Consider the following 22,519-nt stretch of genomic DNA (forward strand, 5'->3'; position numbering starts at 1 on the left):
GCTTACCCCAATGGCAAACTTTTTTGCTAGTTTTATCAACAAAAATCACTTAAATTTGATATTTTTGGTCTAAAAACTAGACTAATTGTCTTGGGTCGTTTTGCTCATCAAGAAAAGCATCTTAATTTAAGAATTTTTAGATATTTTTACTGAAAACAATACAAAAATACTTAGAATTTTTTTTCTTGATAATTATTTTTTTGCAGTGTAAGCAATTGATAACAGTACACTGCAAAAAATGATTTTCAAGAAAAAAAATTCTTAGTATTTTTGTCTTGTTTTCAGTAAAAATATCTAAAAATTAAAAATTAGTTATCTTAAATTAAGATGCTTTTTCTTGAAAAAATACTAAGAATTTTTTTTCTTGATAATTATTTTTTGCAGTGTATCGGCACAGATATTTTTTACCGGTGCATCTCACTCAAGACCAAAAGACGACACCATTAATCTTTTCAAAAAAAAGGTCCTCTGTATATTTATAAAGCATTGTCATATACAACAAAATATCAAACTTATAAAGCAGAAACTTTATAAACAGTTTTATAGCACGTGAGGAATAAACAATGATTCCTGGAGAATAAGTCAGTGAGTGTTTGGTCTCTGATTCAGGGTCTTTCACTAATACAATACTCAAACTGAACTGAAACACAGGTTCTTTTGGGACTGTAAAACACTTGTGATTCTTTTGTTCATTATAAACACAGAATATGTTGCTTTTGTAACACATCTGAATCAATTGAGTGTCCATCCTAGGCCACCAGTCACTGTTTATTGCATGCAAAATACAAAAACTAACCTCAAAACAGCACTTTAATAAAGACAGACTGAGTGAAGTTCAGAAACATAACCAAAAGAAATAGCACGAATACTGAAAGTAAGAAATAAACGTTGAAATGAGTCTGTTGAGGGTGCTGTACTATGGTGTCACTTCCTCTGAGAAACGCCACGTGCGCTTCTCTTGATATCCTAACGGGAAGCAGCAAGCAGATGAACCGTTTCCCATTCCCTCGATATGATGAAGCCAAACGTCGGATCGGAGGCGTTTTGGGAAGTTTAAGGAGCTTTGATCTTCTTCAGACGTGGAGACGTTCCATTCTCTGCTTTAATGATGCCGTTCTCATGGTGGCCGACTGTAAAAACACAAAAACATTATTGTTTTGCTATCACGGTCGAGCCTATTCATTGACTTAGCATGTAGCATGCGCGGAGCGTGACCGTACCCGAGTCTCGTTTCAGCGTGCGCTGCATCTGTTGCTTAGCGACCGCTCTCTTCCGTGCCGCCTGCTCCAGCCTCTGCTCGCGCGTTCTGCTCAGCTGGAACCGGAAAAACTTCCAGAGGAGCCAGGATTGAGTGAAACACACCACGAACAACACCAGCAACCTGCGTGTGCCAGAAACACAACATCACGCTCGACATCTGAAACTCTCATGAACTACAGTCCACAGCGTGAATGTACGTCTCACCTTATAGAGAGAGTGTTAAAGTTTCCCGTTTCTAAATCCAGCGTCTGGTTTTCAGAACGAGCCAAACCGAAGCCAACGGCCAGAAACATCAGTGTTAAAGTGATCATACGGGTCAGAACGAACCCAATGGACCACATCTCAAACCTATACACATAAATACAGAGTACATCTCAACTAATTTAGAAACATGGAATGAAACCAGACAAATAAATTCAACTGTTTATATCTGGCTATTGTCAAAAACTTGTCTGCCTTGTCATATAATCTTCTATTTTTTTACATATAACTCCAAAAAGGGGTACAGACTTTTAATCTGGATGTGAATTTCAAATTTGAACCTCAAAGAAAGATATGCAACCATCACTGTATGATAAGAGCTAAAAAATTCTTCTCCTTTTATTCAACTTTTGTTAAAGGTGCAGTGTGTAAATTTTATCGGCATCTAGTGGTGAGGTTGCGAATTGCAACCAATGACTCAGTTCACTGCTCACCCCTTGCTTTTGAAACACATAGAGAAGCTACGATAGCCACCACCGGACAAACATGTCATCGTCGGAGACAACTTAGTAAAAAAAGTTTGTCCGTCAAGGGCTTCTGTAGAAACATGGCGGCCCAAAATAGCAACTTCCAGGGGACCCTTGGTGTATGAAGATAAAAAGGTCTCATTCTAAGGTAATAAACACATAACGGTTCATTATGAAAGGTCTTTATACAACCCTGACAATATAGATTTGTATATAATTTTGCATTTCTGTAAAGAGATCCTTTTAAAAATTACACACTGCACCTTTAGGTCTTAAAGGCATGATAAGTTAGGGATGCACCGATACCACTTTTTCATTTCCAATTAGATGGATGAAATCAAATATCGTCCCTTCTAGTTATGACACAGTGTTGTCCTCGACTTCTGCTTTTAATGTGATAAAAACATAGACTTATAAAACATAGATGTAGTGCCCGTAATGTTTCCCGTAGGCTTCTGAAGAGCATTTTTGAAGCCCAAAGTGAGCGGAGCCAACCGGCGGAATCTTGGCAGCATGTCACTGCATTTGACTCCCGTATAACCAAAAATTGGCAAAAAGGGGGAACGTGCTTGCCTGGTTGATGAAACCCCACCCACCTGAATCATAGATGTGTTTAGCTTTGTTTATACTCGCGCTTTGGTCCGCAACGCAAGGCTCCGTGGATCGTGCGCGCTTCTCACCAAACGGACGAGGCGTTTATAGTTGACGTGCTCGCTCTTGCACTATTTTATGAACCACCAGGGGGCGACGCGAGCAATAAAGTCAAAAACAAACACAAAGAAGAGGATAGAAGAAGTCGTCCACTGGAACAACCCTGGTGCTTGTAATATCAGAGCTTAATATATAACTATGAGAACATGAATAAAAAAAAAACAATCTCTTAAATATGTCTTTATTAAACATGATCATTTAATTAATGTTTTTACTAAATAAACAGTACAGACATCTTAAGGTTTGTATTTTATTCCTCGTCCAGTGGTTCATTCAATACAAATATAAGCCAAACATTCTAAATCATGTAAAAGAATTCGTGTTTTAAACGGCAAAGTCTCCATACTTTACTTCCAGAGTGTCAGACAAATATGTACATTGTTTCGCTTGGATTGATCAAAGAGATACGTCACAGGCTTGCCTGCTTGGACAGAATTGCCTCGAGTTCGGTCATTTTCGGATACGGAGCCGCGCGCACAGTTACAAAATTGTAATGGGGTCTCGCGAACCCAACGCGCACGACCGCCCACTTCGCATTGACATAAGTTTTGCCGCGCGCACCAACACGCCCATGCGGACCCGGCGAGTATAAACATAGCTTTTGACTTCATGCAGCCCTGCGCAGACCAATCAACTTATGACATCAAAATATCACGAAAGCGGCTCTATTGAGTTGTTCTCGATTTGTGCAGCGCCACATGCCGTATCTATTGTTGTTTTTATCAAGCCACTTACGTTACAAAAAAGGTTAAAAACTTTATCATAACGTCCATCAGCATAATTTGTGAGTCCCATCAGGCTGATTTCCAATCGGCAGTGGAGGTGATTTATTTTTTTGTGTGGCGACCTCTAGTGTCAAACGTTACATATTGTGCCTTTAAAAAGTTTATATATAATATACATTTTTGGGTGAACTGTTCCTTTACTGTAAATATAACTATAAGTATATGACAGAAAAAGTGTGTGTGTCTTACATTTTGTGGTGGTTTTCATCAATAAAGTAGAAGAGTCGAGACAGGTGGAAGCCCATTTCAGAGAGATACTGCAGAAACAACAAAACTAGCCCAACTCGAGTCAAACTAAAGAAATAAAGAGAAAAAATATGTACATTTAATACTAAGCATTCACATGTCACACATCTGATATTATAACGCAACCACCGCATATCCACTGATTTAAATTTATTACATGCATGTAAAACTCCAATGGATCTAACAGAATATGACTGCTGGGGAAGCACATTTAGCTTAAAAGCTTAGTTACATTATAGTCAAGAAACCTATTTGAAAATATAGCTAGCTAAACAAATACCCAAAAAGTAAAATCTAATTTAAAATAAACACTTTTTTTAAACCTTACGTTTATCAATTTTGTTATACAGCTCAACTCTTAACTCACAGGACAATGGGGCGGTTTCCCAGACAGATCTTATCCTAATCCCAGACTAAAATGCATGTTTGATCTGGCTTAATTTATATAAATAAAAACACCTTGTATGGACATGTCTTAACATATATCAGTGCCATTGTTTTGTCTCGAGATGCTCACCAGTATTTGTTTTTCTAAGGTTTGTTTGTAAAATGTCCTTATATAGACAGTTTCATCGGACGCACGTGCGCTGACGCGATACACGTCTGGATCCGAACTTTACTTCCGGTTTCGTTTTTTTAATGGTCTGACTAGTTGCTAAACTGATCAATTGAACAAATGCCTCGTCGAAAATAACAAATGTTTTGGTTTCCTAGGTAATCTACGTGTTGTTTTTTGCTTGTTATATAAATAAACTACGTTTAAAGAACTTTTTTGCATTTTTAGCGGAGTTTACCGGAAGTTACGTGCGGACCACGACAGCTGCTTGTTTATGTTGTTACTCTCATGTTCTCTATAACAAAGGCCTAATCCAGCATTAATATAAACCCTGTATGGGAAACTGCCCCTATATGTATTTGTAATGCATGTATTGGGTTTCCCAAACAGGATTTAGATTAATCTAGGATTAGGCCTTAGTTATATTAGGACATTTAAGTAGTTTTTACAAACAAACCTTACAAAAAACAATGTTGAAATAAAACATGACTGAATCAATTATGGCACATACATACATACATATATATATATATGTATGTATAAATTTGTCAGTTCAAGGCGTTTTAAAAAATGAAGGCAGGTGAAACATGCATTTTAGTCTGGAACTCGCTTAAGCCCAGTCTGGGAAACCGCCCCAGTTTAGAAATAATGCATAAATGCATCATTGTGGTGATGTCTTTAATCCATAAAGAAATCCACTGCTGTGTCCAGGTTATGGTTTAGACTTACTTTAACAGATACGCAGCCAGTATGTGTAACAGGTAGAGACTGATATACTGCAGCTGACGGGGCATTTCTTCCTGCAAACACAACACAAATCCATTCACAATTTTGTTCACTATCTTTTTGTCAATGATTGTTTTCTCTCGTACCTTTCTCACTTTCTGGAAGTATAGTTCAGGCAGCGCATGAAACCAGTAGGCCAACTGTGTGAGGTAAAAGAACTTCACCTGAAACCTGACAGAGAGAAAGTTTTTAATGATTGTGTTCATGAGAGAATATAATATGATATAATATAAACCTCAGTTACCAAGCTAGAGTAACAATGTTGACAGTCATGTATGTGTGTGTTTCTCTGTGTATGTTCTGTTACATACTGTCAACACTGTTTCTTCAGCTATGTAACAGAGTTTGACAGTAACAGAATTAACGCTGACTATTTCGGACAATTGTGAATTCATACTTTTTAGCTATACAAGACACGTTTTTAAAAGTGTGTCGATTTTTAGTGGCATCAAGTTGTAAAATTGCAAATCGCAACTAACAGCTTATTCCGCTCACCCCTTCCTTTCAAAACACACAGAGAAGCTATAGTAGCTGCCACAGGACAAACACGTCGTCGTCTGAGACAACGTAGTGGTGAAACTGCTCTATACAGTACATGAATATCAGATGACGTCAACCGTGTACATCACTCACTTTTCAAAATCGTCTGCCGCCATTTTGAGTACCTGATTCGGCAAGATTGATACATCAGTCTATGTGTTTCTTTACATCAAATATTCAAACAACAATCATAAACTTTGCATTATTTGAAAGCTAAAACACTCAAAATTCATGTTCTGAGCTTGTTTTTGCCATCAATACGCTGAAGTGAAAGATTAAATTAAATGCAGACGGACCGCATATTAATATAAATGTCGGTACTTGCATATCTTGCCATATGGTTCTGATCATTTCTGACATATCCAAAAAACTTCAGCGTACATTGCAACGTAAGGGTCCACTGTTCAAAATGCATCCCACATTTTAATCCAAAACAACAAAAAATAGGCAAACATCCCGCAAGATCCTCCTTTGTTTACATGCGCGCTTACGATCATGTTTGACGATCACTAAAAAGCATCTCTTTCTGCTTCGTTAAACTGTTCCGATAAATATTCTGCATTATTTTTCTGTTTTGTCCAATCAGAAAAGGTTTGAGAACTTAAAATGTCCTGGAAGCGCACATTGGGTAAGCGAGGTGTCATTTTGCGCACCTTCGTTTTTGACTAGATGAAGCCAAAATGAAGCCAGCAAATGCCTATACAGCAAAGTTTTGATTGATGGGGGAGTAACCAATCATGAAACGATTACAGGGATTCAACTTACGTCAGTAAAATTTACTTTTGCGCAAGTTTGTTAATTTAGGGTTACTGTAGAAACATGGCGGCGCAAAATGGTGATAAAACGGGCTCATTCTAAGGTAATAATACAAACTATACAGGTTATTTGTAAGGTCTTTATAAACCAAATAAAATAAAGTTAATGTATATTATATTGCATTTCTGTCAAGAGATCCTTCTCAAAGTTAAACAATGCACCTTTAAAAAAAACATCCATGTTCATCTTAAATAAAATAATAACGCAATTGGAAAAAAGTGTGTGTGTACCTTAAGTGTACATGAGGGTAATTCTCCCAAAGGCTGCTGGGATGTAGTAGATATCCTTCCTGTAAGCACAAATACAGTTATGATACATGAATAGTAAGTGTGATGTTTTCTACGTCTGTGTGTGCGTAGACTACTTACTGTAGTTATGATGTACAAACTCCATAAGCTAGACACCAGATAAAACACACACAGCTGTCCAGATTCATTAAACTTTGTGTTTTTACTCTTCGACAGGTGGAGACGTCGGTTTACTTTCTACAAGAGAACGAACAAAAACAGAAAAACACAAAAGTAAATAAACTTTGAAAATTGAACTATTCACTTCACATCTGGTGACTGTGAACACACAGATGTATTTGATCACAATAACTGTAATAATATCCAGAACAATCATTTTTCTTATCATACAGAAACTGTTTCCTGTACAGCAGTTTCAGGTTTAGTTTTGTGGTGAATGTGGATATCTGAAACTCTGCAGTTTCGTTGGTTTGAAACTACAGCTTTAACAACCCTAAGATGATGCTGTGTTGTGCTTTCTACATTATCACACAACACTGCATTACCCCATGATATATTAATCCTTATTAAAGATTTTCTTTTAATGTTTGACAGCTAATAGTAGACAGTAGCAAGTTTAAAGGACACTGTCCCTTTAAGGCCTAAAGGAATATACGGTTACACATGCTGTTCACATTCATTGAAGACAACCGACTGTGCTTTGTCGCTGTGTGTCGCCTGTTTCTTTCAATGAGGTTGTTAGGAATCATTCCTAATTCCTAAATCGTTCCTAAAGGGCTGGAACGCCCAATACAATCACTAACTGCGTTTCCATGTAAAACTTTATCTTTTTTCTAAATGCCGACTATTGCGAATTGATGGCGTTTCCATTAAGCGATGAAATGCTTCAGAAACGTTGTTGTTTTTCCTCTAGTGAGTCATTTCAAACATCACGTCGACTGATGTTGGTAGGTTTACTAATATCACCTCTACCGCACTAGACATTGTTACATACCGCGTCATTTTCAAATAATCATTATGTGACTTAGTTGTATCAGGTGAACTTAAAATGCAAATAAACGTTTTCCATTGCTATTTTGCAAAATACAACTTTTCAGAATTGCCTGAAAAACCACCTCATGCAAGTGTAAAAAGCTTTTGCCGATATTTGAGAGTTTTCGCGGAATTAGCATGTTTCCATTGGCTGTATTTTCAATTTGCAATGTCAATTTAAAGCTCACATATCACACTCTGAGTGCGTTTACATGCACAGTCTTAGGCCGATTATGCTTAATAAAACTGATAACGTGTGGAGTCATGTAAATGCGTTTTCCTTAATCGGGGAAAGCCCATAAGCGGCGTAAGCAAAACCCGATCGGCACAGGTAGTTTTTTGCTCATCATGCAGATTTTGCGTGGCATGTAAACACCTTAACCGGCTTTCTCACGGTTTTGTCCATGTGTGCATGTCTCCGGGTATGAAAGATAATCGTCACGCGGAAGTAAGCGCAAAGTAACGCATAAAAGTCTCCACTCAACTAAAGCAGTTGGTTACTGTTAAAATAGAAGCTTATGTTACATTTAGAGGTTCTGCAGACACGAGAAGAGATACAACAGTACAGCTTAAGACAGATATGCCGTTGGCTTTTTGAACGACTATTAGGTACTATAGGTGGTGACATCACTGCCTGCGAGAAAACTGATAATTCTTCAAGTCCCATGTTAACGCAGTTGTCTGCATAGCCGGCTTATTGATTGGCATGTTTTCAATAATAAGCAGATTTTTGATAGTTATCTGCTTATTCTGTGCATGTAAACGTACTCTCTGTTTCTGCATTTCTGATGTTAATCTGGAGTACCTATAGAGTAGTATTAAATCCTTTATATCTCCGAAGAGTCTTTAGTTTAATCAGATTTCTAAAAGAAAGATTAGCTTTAACGTTTCTTTCTGATAACGTACGAAAAATGAAGAAGGAGGAGTTACTACCGCGGGAGGAGCGAATCACGCTACACTTTACAACACTTATAAAACTTATGATTCACTACATGTGCGTGTCATTTATATAATATGCACGCGCCTATTTCCAACATAAGACAGACATCTTACTTACCGCATGCAACTCATGACCCAGTTGGGACTTTTCAATGAAATCCAGCGCATCAAAAACACATGCAAAACTCTGCTGCTACCCCGGATAATAAACTATATCCACTGTTTCCATAAGGCTGGCTTTCTTCTCCTTACATCCAAAAACACACTTCTTCATTCATGGCATTGTTGAGTTTTGAAATTAAACAAAGCTGTGATGTGATGTTCTAGCGTCTCTGATTGACGGGTGGGCGGGGTTTTCCGGGGGAACCGCCATAAAAAGAAGTGATACGTATAGCATACCCCTGAAACGTCAGCAGGACCCGTAATCAAAAAAAACTTTCCGAAAATTGTACAAACCCTGGAGAAGTAACACGCCCAACTGCTTTTTTGAAACTTTGCCTACGTTTAGCATGAGGAAACAACTCTATAACTGTGTTGATAAGTCAGAATGCATGATATATCGTTGAACCACCCCTTTAAGCAATTTGCAGGTAATGGAAACCCAGCTAGTGTCACCTGAAATCGCCAGCTTTCCATAAAAAATAAATGGGATTGTGTCCAGCTTGTAATAAAAATTAGCATTTTAACATTGTGTTTATCCTTTTTTTTCTGTTTTACTCTTTCCCCGCCATCAATGAGTTATCTTATCAATTAAGAGAAAACACTTTCTTGCCAATGACGAGTTTTACGGCAATCCATATTTCTGCTATTATCCACTATGTGGTGCTTTAACACAACTTATAAAACACTGAAGCATCCACTGATCCAAAAACAGTAAAAACTCTGTGTATGTTTTGAATCTGATCTCTAAAAGTCCTTTACAAAAATGCTATTATATACAAAATGTTGTACTTTTAAAGAAACCTACCCATTTTTGAGAGGTAATAAAAAGAGAACAAATTAAGATAGGATGAAATGGGAGGGGTCTGTTGTATGTTTGTCTATTGTATGTTTATGTGTAACATTTTGTGGAAGGTGTTAAACTTTTGTGAAAATCATAAAAAATGTTGGCGTTGATGGCAACCTTTTTTAAAAATGCTGTCGGGGAAAGAGTTAAAGGCCGTTCGGCTTTGTCTTTGCAAGTTCGACTTATAAACACTGGATCTGTACTTCTGCCTACGCCAAGCATGACCTTTCCAAATTGCTGCGCCTGTGAAAGACGAGTATCTGTGTTTATGAAGTAAATATATATATATTTTTTATTACTAATCGTTTTGCTAGATAAGACCCTATTCCTTGGCTGGGATCCTTTAAAACTGGAATTTGGACCTTCAACTGTTATACCCCAATGAAGTGCACTTTCTGGAGAAATATTCTGAAATGTTTTCCTCAAAAACCTTCATTTCTTTTCAACTGAGTAAAGAAAGACATATTGGAGGAGTAAATTATCATTTTAGTTTAGAAATTTTAGTTTTCAAGTAAACTATTTCTTTAATATCGGCACCTATAATCAGCCAGGCTGACACACGGTTGACCCCTACCCAAGATGCATTGTAGCACTCACATCTAAAACATACTCCTGCACCACAGCATGAAGAATGATGGTGATGAAGAGATAGAAGAGAAGAGTGGCACAATCTTTCCATCCATAATGATATAAAGTCACCTCTCCATCTGAAACACACAGAAAGATTACATGCATGTCTGTTTTGTGCACTATGTGTTAGTGATGAATTAAACTTCAGCGATGAGTACGTTCATCATATTCTGTCATGGACAGGGCTGATGATGATGATATTATGGGCTGTGTTTGCTCAGAACACACCTGCAGTCAAGGTGCTGATGTTGTACTGCGGCTGAATGAATAAAATGGCTGTTTTCGCCGTTGTCTGAAAGAGAGACACAAATTCATTTATTACATAAAGGAACCCAAAGAAAATGACATAGTACAGTACAAAAGAAAACATGAGAACATAAAATACAAAACCTTTCCACAGATGCAGAACAGAAAACTCACGGGGGTTCTAGTTGCCCTTACAACAAAAAATAAAAACAACTAAACTAAAGTAAAACTACAAGTAAAAACAAGTTTAGTTTAGCATATAGTTATCTACACATGCAAGTTTGGTCAAATAAAAAAATTGGTCACAAATGGTCAACTTCATGCAAATTTTAAAGTTTTTATCCACACTGATATCTTAGATGTCAATATTTGGTAGTATATCTATTATAAAGTTAAAATTGTAAAAAGGCAAATAGCAAAATTTGTCATTTTGGGTATGTCCTCTAAAATGCAAATGAGCTGATCTCTGCACTAAATGGCAGTGCTGTGGTTGGATAGTGCAGATTTAGGGGCGGTATTATCCCCTTCTGACATCACAAGGGGAGCCAAATTTCAATGAGCTATTTTTTCACATGCTTGCAGAGAATGGGTTGATCTTTATTACATTTTCTAGGTTGATAGATGCACTGGAAACCAAATTATAGCACTTAAACGTGGAAAAAGTCTGATTTTCATTATATGTCCACTTTAGGCAATCGAACCGAACTCTGAATTGGAAAAAAAAACTGTGACATTATCTATGCTCACCACACTGTAAGCATCATCATAATAAACAGATCATAGTAGCTTATATTACATTTAAAGGTGCAGCGTGTAAATTTTAGAAGGATCTTTTGACAGTAATAAAATATAATATAGATACCTATGTTTTCAGTGGTGTATAGAGACCTTATATAATGAACTGCATTGTTTAAATTACCTTAGAATGAGCAGTTTTTGTCTACAAACACCGCGGGTCCCCCTACATGTAAGCTGCCACTTTGCACCTCCATGTTTCTACAGTAGCCCTAAACGGACAAACTGCTCTACAGAGCGCGTTTGTCACTACGTTGTCTCAGATGATGACATGTCTATCCTGTGACGGCTATCGTAGCTTTCCATGTGCTTCAAAAGGGAGGGGTGCAATTCGCATCATCACCACTAAATGCAGCTAAAATCTACACACTCCACCTTTAATGTGCATGTGTTTATCAAGAAACAAATGAGTTTCTATTGATTTGTTTATTAAAGTCATTACTGAAGTAAACACAGGTGCATTAAACACACAGATGGTATAGTGTTAAGATCAGCACAGGTGTCTGAAACTACACAACATCTTTTAAAGGGGAAATCCCTTTGATCACAGATAGTGTTCATTTATATCTGACCCTGCATGTGATAACTCAGCTAATGTCATGTTTTTATGATTTACTGTTTTTTAAATTATGGTTGTCATCCACATAATGCAAAGACCATTTTGGTCACGTGTACGCGCGTACATACTGTATAATACATACAGACTTAAACACACATACGTACGTATACACTGATTTAACGCATATAATCTTGTTATTATCAGTAAACCGTTGAGGACCAATGATTTATAAGTGGCAAATTCATGCAAATGAAGTGATTAATCTGTTTTCCGAAGTTTCATGCGTATTTTCCACAGATGTAAATCAAACCGGGGGGCGCGTGAGAGACTTGACGTGGCACTTCACCAGAAACCTGGACACCATCATTATAACTCATAAAAAACCATAATGACACCTCAAACCCGTGACAATGGGCATAAGATGGTGTGAATGAACTTTAAAACACATTCATAAACATCACACTGCAGTCACCCGGGCCTCAGGACATCTTTAATAACTTTTAGATAAAGTTCAGTTGTGATGTCACTCTTTTACTGTACTTCATTATGTTAAAGTTAAGTTTAATGCACACTTTAAACGTTGCTGAAATGCACAAACTGTTACGTCTTTGTTATTGTCTTATCAAAGCAAGCAAGTAGATGGTGAATTCAGAAGCTTTCTTCGTCAAAATGAACGTAATCTCTTTCATATTTTGGTCTAGTTTAAAAGTTGCATTCTGTTTTGAGGATTGCATGTTTAACAGGCAGAGGTTAGATAGAGAAAAACAGCTGGCTGAGAAACAACGAAGAAAAAAATGCGAAATGAAAAACTCGTAAACTCACCTCAAACATCAAACCGATCAAAATAAAAATCACGAGACTAAAGACAATATCTGCGTGATTCTGAATGAGAAACTCTTGGCTGAAGAAAGGATAGCTCTTGTTTCTCCTCCGAAAAGCCATTTTAAAAAGTTCCTGCTTCTCAGCTGATCTTTCTCTTCCAAATCTGAAACTTCCACGAATCACTCCAAACTTCAGCGAGCTCACTGCGCGTGCGCGATTTAGCCACGAAGGAGTGAAGGCGCATGCGCAGTGCCCGTGTAACGTTTGCAGCGGTTTATGACGATTTGGTTGCAAGTGTGGGCAAAACCATAGGGAAAAACACACAAAATATTTTGAAGAGAACTACTTTTATTTAATTAGTGCAAAGATTTTTAAACATTTTGGTAGCAAAAAATACTTTCCTGATGCGTTTAGGTGAAATCAATTAATTATTTTTGTGAAAAGATTTTTTTATTGTCCTATTAATAATGATATTTATTTTATTGCTCAAGAGGTTCACCCTAACCAATGCTGGTAAACATTTACTCTGTGATTAATTTAGATTATAATAATTTATACATTTTGGAATAATTTGGATTGATGGATTTAATGAGTATTCACAGTTTTTAAATGAAAAACAATTCACACACAAAAAAGCGTACAAACATTCTGATAATCTCCATAGACTGTTATGGCTCATGCTTTGCTTGGAAATTATTGCAAATGTTGACACAGAGTCCAGTTTGACACATAATAACTCAGTATTATTGTTAAAGCACACATATATCCTTCATATAAAAAGCATGCAGATAACAAATACACACTCATAAAGAAAAACAAAGAAACACTTCAAAAAGTGAAAAACCACCCAGTGTTCAGAGATTATTGTAATATGTAAGATATTCACTGAAACATTAAATAGTTTTTGTAAAATCAAAAATATTTAACATGAGATCTAACAATAAATGACTGTGTTTCAGTTTTAAATAAATAACTTTGGAATCTTTACATAATAAATGCAGTTACAGCATATTATACATTTTGGACTGGATATAAAGAACTATTTAAATATCTTACGATTAGGCTGGAAAGAGTATTGAACTATTATCTGCAAAGTCAAAATAATAATAATATGACTGATGTATCAGGAGATAAAAGCAAACACTCTGATGCAATTATAATATGATATAAAATCAAATATCCAAGATTTGTGGACAGAAATAAAAATGTGATCATTTGTTATAAAAGACTTATAGGCATGTCACTTTCTGCTGTGATTAACAGTGTTTTGGGTAACGCATTACTTGATAATATTTCTTTTCTGAAGTAACAAATGTACACATTAATATTTGAGTTACTTTCAGTTTAATGAATACGATAAAAAAATTACTGAACTAAACTGAACGTAGTCACGTAGATTACTCTTCCTGAAAGAGATCAAGCCTCAGCCAAGTAAGAAAAAGTACACAAAAGTAACTTAAAAGTAACGTAAGTATTACTTTCAATGAAAAGTAACTAAGTAACACAATTAGTTACTTTTTTGTAAGTAACAATTGTAATGCATTATTTTTAAAAGTAACTTTCCCCAACACTGGTGATTAATAACCTGCTCTTACACTATAAAAGTAAATAAAAGTTCTTCACAATGCCATAGATGAACTATTTTTTGGCTGTATGGTTTCATAAAGATTTGTTAACATCTTTAAAACCTTTCTGTTTCAAAAAAGGTTCTTTGTAAAAAAAAAAAGAGATTAATTGAGGAACCAAAGACAGTTCTTCTATGGCATCGCTGTGAGGCACCTTTATTTTTGAGAGTTTAAGTTGATCTGATCATAGGATAAATTGTATCAGACATGGTATGCCAAAAAATACTATAATCCAGACTAAAGCCCTTTAAAAGAGTAACATTACATCATAGGATACAAGTTGAACAAAAAAGAAGACATAATGCCTGCAACTTGTGAACGAATTGTGCTTGTCACATTACCAGCATGTGGATTTTTTATGTTTTTATGGAGGTGGTGTTATGTTCAGAATGGCACACTATCATACTTGTAGTATTCATGCAGTAAGCCGCTGTAAAAAAAAAAAAAACGCTGCAGTGCCTTAGTTATGCAAGACAATTTAACCTACTATTTTAAGTTTTTGACTAGTATTGACATAAATTGTAAACAAGCTGAAATTATTTAACTTCATTTGTTAAGGTAAAGTAAAACAACAAACTTGTTGATATAATTTTTTTTCTGTGTTATGTATTATTTAGTATATTTTCTATAAATATGGTGCATGATCTACATTTATAATTATAAGCCAAAATTAGTGTAGTATACACTACTAGAGCAGGGGTTTTCAAACTGGGGTCCGGGGATCCACAGGGGGCTTCCACGAGGTCTTGGCCTAGGGGCCCCCAGAAAATTTCAGAGAACAATGCCAAAGAAAAATTGTAAAATATATTTAGGCGTTTATCTCTTATTTCTTGCTACATGCATTCATTTTTATTTTCTTTGTATCTTTCTAGTGTTTTTTTCTTATTACAGTCTGCTTTATTTCACTTATTGGGGTTTATAAGGCCGGATTCTTAGTAAATCTGCTATAAAACAAGATTTTTTTATTTAAAAAGTTGCTGTGGTAAAAATACATTTTAATTAAAAATGTATCTCTTCATACATCCAGCATTACTCTATAAGTGTAGCCGAATATATATTTATTATACATAAAATATATAAACTGCTTATATATATTTTAGGTATAGGGGGTCCCTCACAAAACGTATTTGGGGGTCCATATTTTGGGCATCATAAAGTTAAAAAAATCCTGCACTAGAGTCACATAATGCAATGCACTCGACCTCCTCGTCCATTTTCAGAGTAAAATGAAGATTTTCATCCAAATTTGGTTGTTATTTGATTGGACTGCAAAAGACATTGTATACATCATCACATTAAGAACTAGTAGATAGTATGTAGTGTATACTGCAAAGCATGCAGTAAACAGTATGCTTAGTATTCCATTCTGAACATAAGTAGACACATAGAAGAACAGAATAAAAGTTTAAATGTAAACATAAAAAAATAAATATTAGTTAAAATGTTTTCCATATCTTAATGTTTTCATTATGTAGTGATCTAGGTTCAAGTTTTAAAGTTTGCATTTTTAAAACCTGCTTGCATTTCATAATATGAGTGAATGCCCTGTGATGAATTAATGTTACTGGTGGTGGGCCACACAACTGGCCATAGTTTAAAAAAAGAAAATCTGGTTGGAAATGGGATGCATTGCATTCAGTTTTCTTTCTGTTTTAACAACAAATCTGTTGTTTTTGCCACTGGTAATTCACATTCTGGAAGGGAAAGTATGTAAAATACAACAGTGCATGATGCATCATCATGTAGTAGATCATTCAGATGAATGATTATCAATGCATGAATCAAACTTGCTCAGAATGCCAACAAGTATTGATGCTATTTTCCATGCATCATTTTTAAAAATGATATCCCTAAAGTGCACAGATGAGACAGTGAAACCTCACACAGTGACAATAACTTTTCTTAAATTCACTCGACCACAGTATCTCACAAGAGACGGATTACGCATTTGCATTCGTCGCTAAAACCCACCGTCCTCATCTAAACCCCTGCGAGAGAGAACGACCTGCCTGCGGGGTCCCCTTAGATGTGTAACCGAACTCTCTGGAAGCCCCTGTCCATTCAGTCCGGGTGTGGATGTGTAGCAGGGCCCGGCTCGGCCCAAAAGCCCCCTAGCAAGATCTCTGTGAAGTCCGCCATCAGTAGAGATGGGGCTCAGCTCATCTAGAGTTTCTAGTCCAGTACCAGAACCGTAACTAAAGTGCATCTCGCGGTCCAGGCGAGGGTTACTGGAGCTGCTGGGGGACTGCGGGTCAGCGCTGAAGTACAAGGTGGAGCTGGATTCGGTAGGGCAGTAATTCGGCTCTGGACTGTCCCCGAGCACGGATTTGCCCTCCGGCGAGCTTCTCTTGCACTCCGATGCTGGCGACTCCAGCGGGCTCTCCATTACTAAACTGTCATCTTCGTCCTCTTCTTCCTCTCTGGCTTCACTCACGCTCTCAAACTCCTCCCTGCAGTCGGACAAAGGCGCCATTGTGTCGTCCCTGCTGTCTGAGGTTAACGCACACCCGTCATCGCTGATCTCCTCCTTATGATCCGTCACCAGTATCTCGGAGACGCCACCTGCCCCGTACGCCTCGTTGATCTTGCCGGGGTCACCGGTTTTTAGGGCGAGACGGATAAGCAGCCAGTGATGGTGTCGACACTCGCCGTCCGGTTTTACTCCGCAGCTCCCGGGATGCTCCAGCAGCGATCCGGGAATTCCAGAGAGAGAGCATGAAGGGTGAGAGGACTGAAAAAGGGCAGGAAGAGGGGTGGGGCGGAGACTTTTGTCTCCCAGAGAGGAGGAGGAATCACCCTGCTGGAGACATTCTCTGCCCATGTGCCCACGCTGATGCAAACCCAGCGAGATTTCAGTGGATTTGGGATGCAGGAAACGATAGTACAACACCAAGGCGGTCAGACCTGAGAGAGAGAGAAAGAGAGCGAAAAAACGAGAGAGAGAAAGAGAGTGTGTGATCATAAAATTAACATGTTAAATGTGAAAAAAAACTATAACACTGTGCTGACTAAATACAATAAACCTTAACCTAATCTCACACAAAGTCTCACCAAGCAGAAAGCTGCACAGAACAGCAGTGGGTACGGTCAGGCTATCCCATGATGCATCAGTAAGGATGTCAGAAGCAGCCAATAACAGCACAGCGTTCTCAAGCAGCATTGCCTACACATTATAGAGACATCACTGATAACAAAACTATTTCATAACATCACAAACAATATTAGAAAACTCTTTGATCATATAAACAACAAAGGATTATTGCATTTGTGTGTGTGTGTGCGCGCGTGTGTGTACCGTGTAAAATCCTGCCATGCGGAACCGTGAAGGGCCATTCTTCACATTAAGAAACAAAAACACATGGATGCCTCCCATTATAATGTTAAACACACGCCATGACCACTGTCCCACATAGATGTCAGTCTGCTGGGAGACCAACCAGAGCGCAGCGATCAGCCAATGAGATGCTGTTTAATAGGGGAACAACAGAGAGAAATTTGAGTTTTTTTTAAGAAAAGTATATTAGCATCACCCCTCCCCAATTTTCATCACTGTAATGTCAAAAATATTACATTAAAGGTGACATTTCACAAGATGCAAAATAAATCTTTGGTGTCCCCAGAGTACATATGTGAAGTTTAAGCTCAAAATACCATATTATAGCATGGTGAAATTGTCACTTTGTATGTGCAAGCAAAAATGTGCTGTTTTGGGTGTGTCCTTTTAAATGCAAATGAGCTGATGACATCCAAACACTGATCACAATGATGGTGGTTTGTTGAAATTAAAACAAAATTGTCCTGTCAATTATTTTCTGCCTCTACTCCGCATTAAATGGCAGTGCTGTGGTTGGGTAGTGCAGATTAAGGGCCGTTGCAATTATAATAAGATCCCCTTATGACATCATAGAGGGAGCCAAATTTCAATGACCTAATTTTTCATATGCTTGCAGAGAATTGTTTACCAAAACTAAGTTACTGAGTTGATCTTTTTCACATTTTCTAAGTTGATAAAAGCACTGGGGACCCAATTAGCACTATAGTCAAATATTCGTGGTATTTTCCCTTAAAGTGTTTAAATTGTGAAACACACAATATTAAGGTTATATTCATTATTTTCATTTTGCTTCCATTTCCTTTATACAGGTTTAAAAAAAATTATTGTACTGCACTCTTAAAAAATTGAAGATTAATACCCAGCAAGCAATTTTGCATTGAAAAGACATCTAATAGACGCCCAACACAGCACAGATTTCTAGGCTAAAACAAGGGCTGCCAGTGAAAAATTTAATAGACGTCGAACTATAACTCAAAAATAAAATAAAATAAATAAATGAAACCAAACACCTTGTAATCCCTGTTGACTTTGCTTACATGAAGTTATTTTGGCAAACATAACATGTAACTAAATTTAATTTATTTTGACTAAAAGTGGGTTACTCATAGCCGGACTATATCGGGTCTAATAGTTAACCTAGATTGTGAAATGACAACTATTGCAAAACAAGAAACGTTTCTACACTACGATGCCATAGAAGAACCATTTCTTTCATATCTTTTTATAATCTGAAGAATATTTTATCACCACAAATTTTGATACAGAAAAGTTTTCAGATGTTAAAGAGCACCTATTTCATTGCTAAAAAACAATGCTCCTTACCATGTTTGAAAGATTCGCTCATAATACAATGCTAACAGGAGTTAACTTACAGGCTGTGAGTCCAAACGGGAGGAATTATGATAATGTCTGTCTTGTCTACATTACCAATCTCAAGAAGTAAACTGTTGCCTACAATCCGTGTGTTTGTTGTAGTCCAAGAAAAGAGATTTATGTTGGAGACGATAACTCGAGTCATTGTTTACTTTGGGGTTTGTACCGTTTGCATATAGTTAACATGAACAAATACACACTTATACAGCAAAATAAAAATAAAAACGTGAATCGGACAATAGGTGCTCTTTAAAGGTCCTTAAAGCACCTTTATTTTTAATGTGAGTGTATGCTGGTTTCATTCATTGTATAGCAGTAATAAAATCTACTAAAATAATCGTTGTAAATGAGTATGACATGTTATGAGTAATCTTTCTTCTTTCTGAAGTTTATTTGGATCAGACTCACCCATGACGCCGACGACCCAGCAGCCAAAGGTTCGGGTGAACAGGGCGATGCTGGTGAAGCGGGCAGCTAACATCCCCGCCCTCCAAAGCAGCTGGCACAGGAGTGCGGCTGGTGGCATCTGCAAGTGCCCGGGACGAATGAGACAACACGCCCGACTGTACAGCACCAACGTCCAGGACAACGAAAGCAAACACAAACCGGCACACAGAGCCACTGCGGTACAATGAAGAACGCAAATCTGTTACTGTATATCACTCTTTTCTGTTACCAAATTTGTCATTGTATTTTTACTTTATCCTGTAGACTGATAGACATGTGTTTCAGGGCTGCAATATGATATACCGCAATCACAGCAAATGTGCATGTTGCAATACACAAATCACAATGCTTTGCAATATGATTTTAATACTTTAAAAAGTTATGCATAATGCAGGTAGCAGACTGTGAAACATGTATGCAGTTTTTAAATATATTATTTTATTATTATTCAAATAGATTTTTGCAACTTAAAGAATTGTTTTGCACAGCATATATCGCAAGTTAACATATTTCTGTCAATATCGTGCAGCCCTAGTTTCAATCATGTCTGTAACTGTAGAGCTCACGTCATGAGGACTGACCTGGAGACGAGAGACTGTAGCTGGTATCCGTAAGCGCATACGTCTGCAGAAGTGTCTGCGGCAGGGTCATCAGCAAGACCTCTAGCAGACGCAGAGCAGACGCATCCGCCTGCTGCATCACCTCCTGCGCATGTGAATGTGCCGTCCACTCGCTTATGGTGCAGTCCCATAACCTGACAAGCCATGCAAACACATGTGAATGAAACTCGTACAGTTTAGTCAAACTTGAACATTTTAATTTCACCTTAACACTTTATATTCTTCTGTGAAAAAGAGCTGCTCTTTAAAACAAAATACTTTCATATTTGTTTCATTTGAAACTCTTTCGTTTTCCTCAATTTGGATATAAGTGCCTGCTAAATATCAATGTTATATAAATGTTGTCATAATGTGAAGTCCAAAGTCATACAAGGTTTAATGATGACAAACCTTTTGAAGATGCCCAGGTGCAGCGTGTGTATGATGAAACTTTGACAAATTCGTGTGTCTCCGTCGGCTCTGTACCACCTGAAACTCAACACCTGCACTAGTGACCCCGGTAACAAGAGGGCAAAGGTCAGGCCGCCCAAACACAACTCATTCCGCCACAGGTAGAACCCGATACAGTACAGAACTGATAAACGGAGAACAAACAAACAAACCACAAGCAAATGTGTTATCATTAAACATTAACATCTGCGTACGTGAATTAAACAATGCTGGGTTATTTTCAGCCCAGCGTTGGGTCACAAAGAAACAAACCCAACATATTGGTTTGCAAATTAACTTATGCTCGGTTGTTCGGTTCAAAAAAATTTCTGCGTTAATTTAACCCAACGGGTTGAAAATGACCCAGCAAGGGTATTATATGACATAACAGGAACTCTTAAATAATGCACATCATTTCAAAGCAAGGAATGGGATCAGAGAATATCATCCAGGTTAAGAAGTAATGTTATATGCAATCATCATATTACAGCTGCTACTATTTTGTTGCCATCTTTTTTATATTATTTCCTCATTTTAATCTCAGTATCACTTCCCATCCTCTTAGTCTTTTGTATATACATAATAATGCAGGCTAAGAGTTCATAACTCATTACTTCATTGGTTAACAGAAACTACACTTTTACAAAATGCTGGGTTATTAAGCGTTGGATCAAACAGGGACAAACCCAACCCGTTTAGTTGTAATTTGTGTTGTTTCAACCAAAAATGCTGGGATGTAACATTTTCTGGATTAATTCAACCAACCTGCTAGGTTTGTCCCTTTTTGACCCAACGCTTGGTTAAATAACAATGGGGTGTGTAACAATGACTAATACCAAATTTACTAATTACATTTTAAAATGTCTTCATTTTAGGGATCATCATCATCAATGCAGTAATATTGATCACCAATCATTTTCATTGGTTATTTCACATTTAACCTGCAATCATGCAGCAAAAAGTACAGTGGTACTACCACGTTACACTATATCTCCCCCACCATGTTTTTTAGTTCTGAACATGCATATTGGATCAATCAGTACCATGGTATTATAGACTAAATCAGTGTATAAAAATATGACACAGTAATATAGGCACTGTCGTTATAATTGCATGCATGCGGTTACAGTGATATATGATGTGCACGAGATTCATTCAGTTATGTGTGCGCTATAAGGTCACTCACGCGCCAGTCTCTCCGCCAACATCAGGAGCGCGGAGGCAGCGAGCATCAGTACGCGCCAGCAGCGTGCGCCGCCGCATCCTCTCCACTCCGCCGCCGTTACCGGCATCTCACCGAGCAGCACTCGCGCTTCCCCGGGACATCTTTGTGTTTGTTGTTGTTGTCAGTGGCGGATCCGGTTTCTCCGTCGTCCTGTCAAAATATCTGACGTCATGCGGTTGGATTTTAAAGAGACAGTGAACACGCGATCATAAAATCTTTGTATTTCTTCTGTATAAGTGTATGGAAAAAATTCGCATTTCGTAATGACTTATGCTGCATTTGTATATGCATATTTGCAGTAAGTGGACATGCTGTGTGCGTGCGCGTGTGGGTTCGTGCGCGTGTTAAAGGGATATTCACCCAAAAATGAAAATTCTGTCATCATTTATTCATCCTCATTTTGTTGTAAATCTGTATGAATTTCTTTTTTCTGATGAACACAAAATAAAATATTTTGCATACAGTTGCTGGTACCCATTGAATTCCATTGTATTTGTTTTTCCTACTATGGTTACAATCAGCTGTGTGTTTACCATCATTTATCAAAATATCTTCTTTTGTATTCATCAGAAAAATAAATTCCTACAGGTTTAGCACAACATAAAGATGAGAAAATGATGACAGAAATGTTTATTTTTTTTGGGTGAATTGTCCCTTTAATTCTGCAAAAGTGTTGTGTAGTATAGGACTATTTGCGTTCGTGCGCGTGTTAAAGGGATAGTCCACCCAAAAATGAAAATTCTGTCATCATTTTCTCATC

The 22,519-nt window shown here is 37.3% G+C and overlaps 2 protein-coding genes across 3 annotated transcripts; both read right to left on the reverse strand.

Annotated features, from left to right (window-relative positions):
- Nucleotides 1–449: 449 nt before the first annotated feature.
- On the reverse strand, nucleotides 450–12,906 carry tram2 (translocation associated membrane protein 2). Its single transcript, XM_065256416.2, has 11 exons — nucleotides 12,706–12,906; nucleotides 10,512–10,575; nucleotides 10,251–10,360; nucleotides 6,797–6,913; nucleotides 6,659–6,717; nucleotides 5,159–5,243; nucleotides 5,016–5,086; nucleotides 3,674–3,778; nucleotides 1,465–1,608; nucleotides 1,221–1,381; nucleotides 450–1,130 (listed from the first exon to the last, which is right to left on the reverse strand). The coding sequence occupies exons 1-11, from the start codon at nucleotides 12,823–12,825 to the stop codon at nucleotides 1,054–1,056; spliced, it is 1,113 nt and encodes a 370-aa protein (XP_065112488.1). The 5' UTR covers nucleotides 12,826–12,906; the 3' UTR covers nucleotides 450–1,053.
- A 127-nt stretch (nucleotides 12,907–13,033) lies between these two features.
- On the reverse strand, nucleotides 13,034–22,089 carry xkr5a (XK related 5a). Of its 2 annotated transcripts, XM_065256415.2 has the most exons (7): nucleotides 21,721–22,089; nucleotides 20,496–20,679; nucleotides 20,067–20,239; nucleotides 19,447–19,659; nucleotides 17,626–17,795; nucleotides 17,382–17,493; nucleotides 13,034–17,234 (listed from the first exon to the last, which is right to left on the reverse strand). In XM_065256415.2, exons 1-7 carry the CDS (start codon nucleotides 21,824–21,826, stop codon nucleotides 16,291–16,293), a joined length of 1,902 nt encoding a protein of 633 aa, XP_065112487.1. In that variant the 5' UTR covers nucleotides 21,827–22,089; the 3' UTR covers nucleotides 13,034–16,290. The 2 variants fall into 2 exon arrangements, with proteins under 2 accessions (XP_065112487.1, XP_073667479.1); XM_073811378.1 differs by lacking the exon at nucleotides 21,721–22,089 and having other exon boundaries at nucleotides 19,447–19,601; nucleotides 20,496–20,624.
- Nucleotides 22,090–22,519: the final 430 nt, after the last annotated feature.

The sequence above is a fragment of the Paramisgurnus dabryanus genome, chromosome 12, assembly GCF_030506205.2.
Source record: "Paramisgurnus dabryanus chromosome 12, PD_genome_1.1, whole genome shotgun sequence".
In the NCBI taxonomy this organism is placed as follows: domain Eukaryota; kingdom Metazoa; phylum Chordata; class Actinopteri; order Cypriniformes; family Cobitidae; genus Paramisgurnus; species Paramisgurnus dabryanus.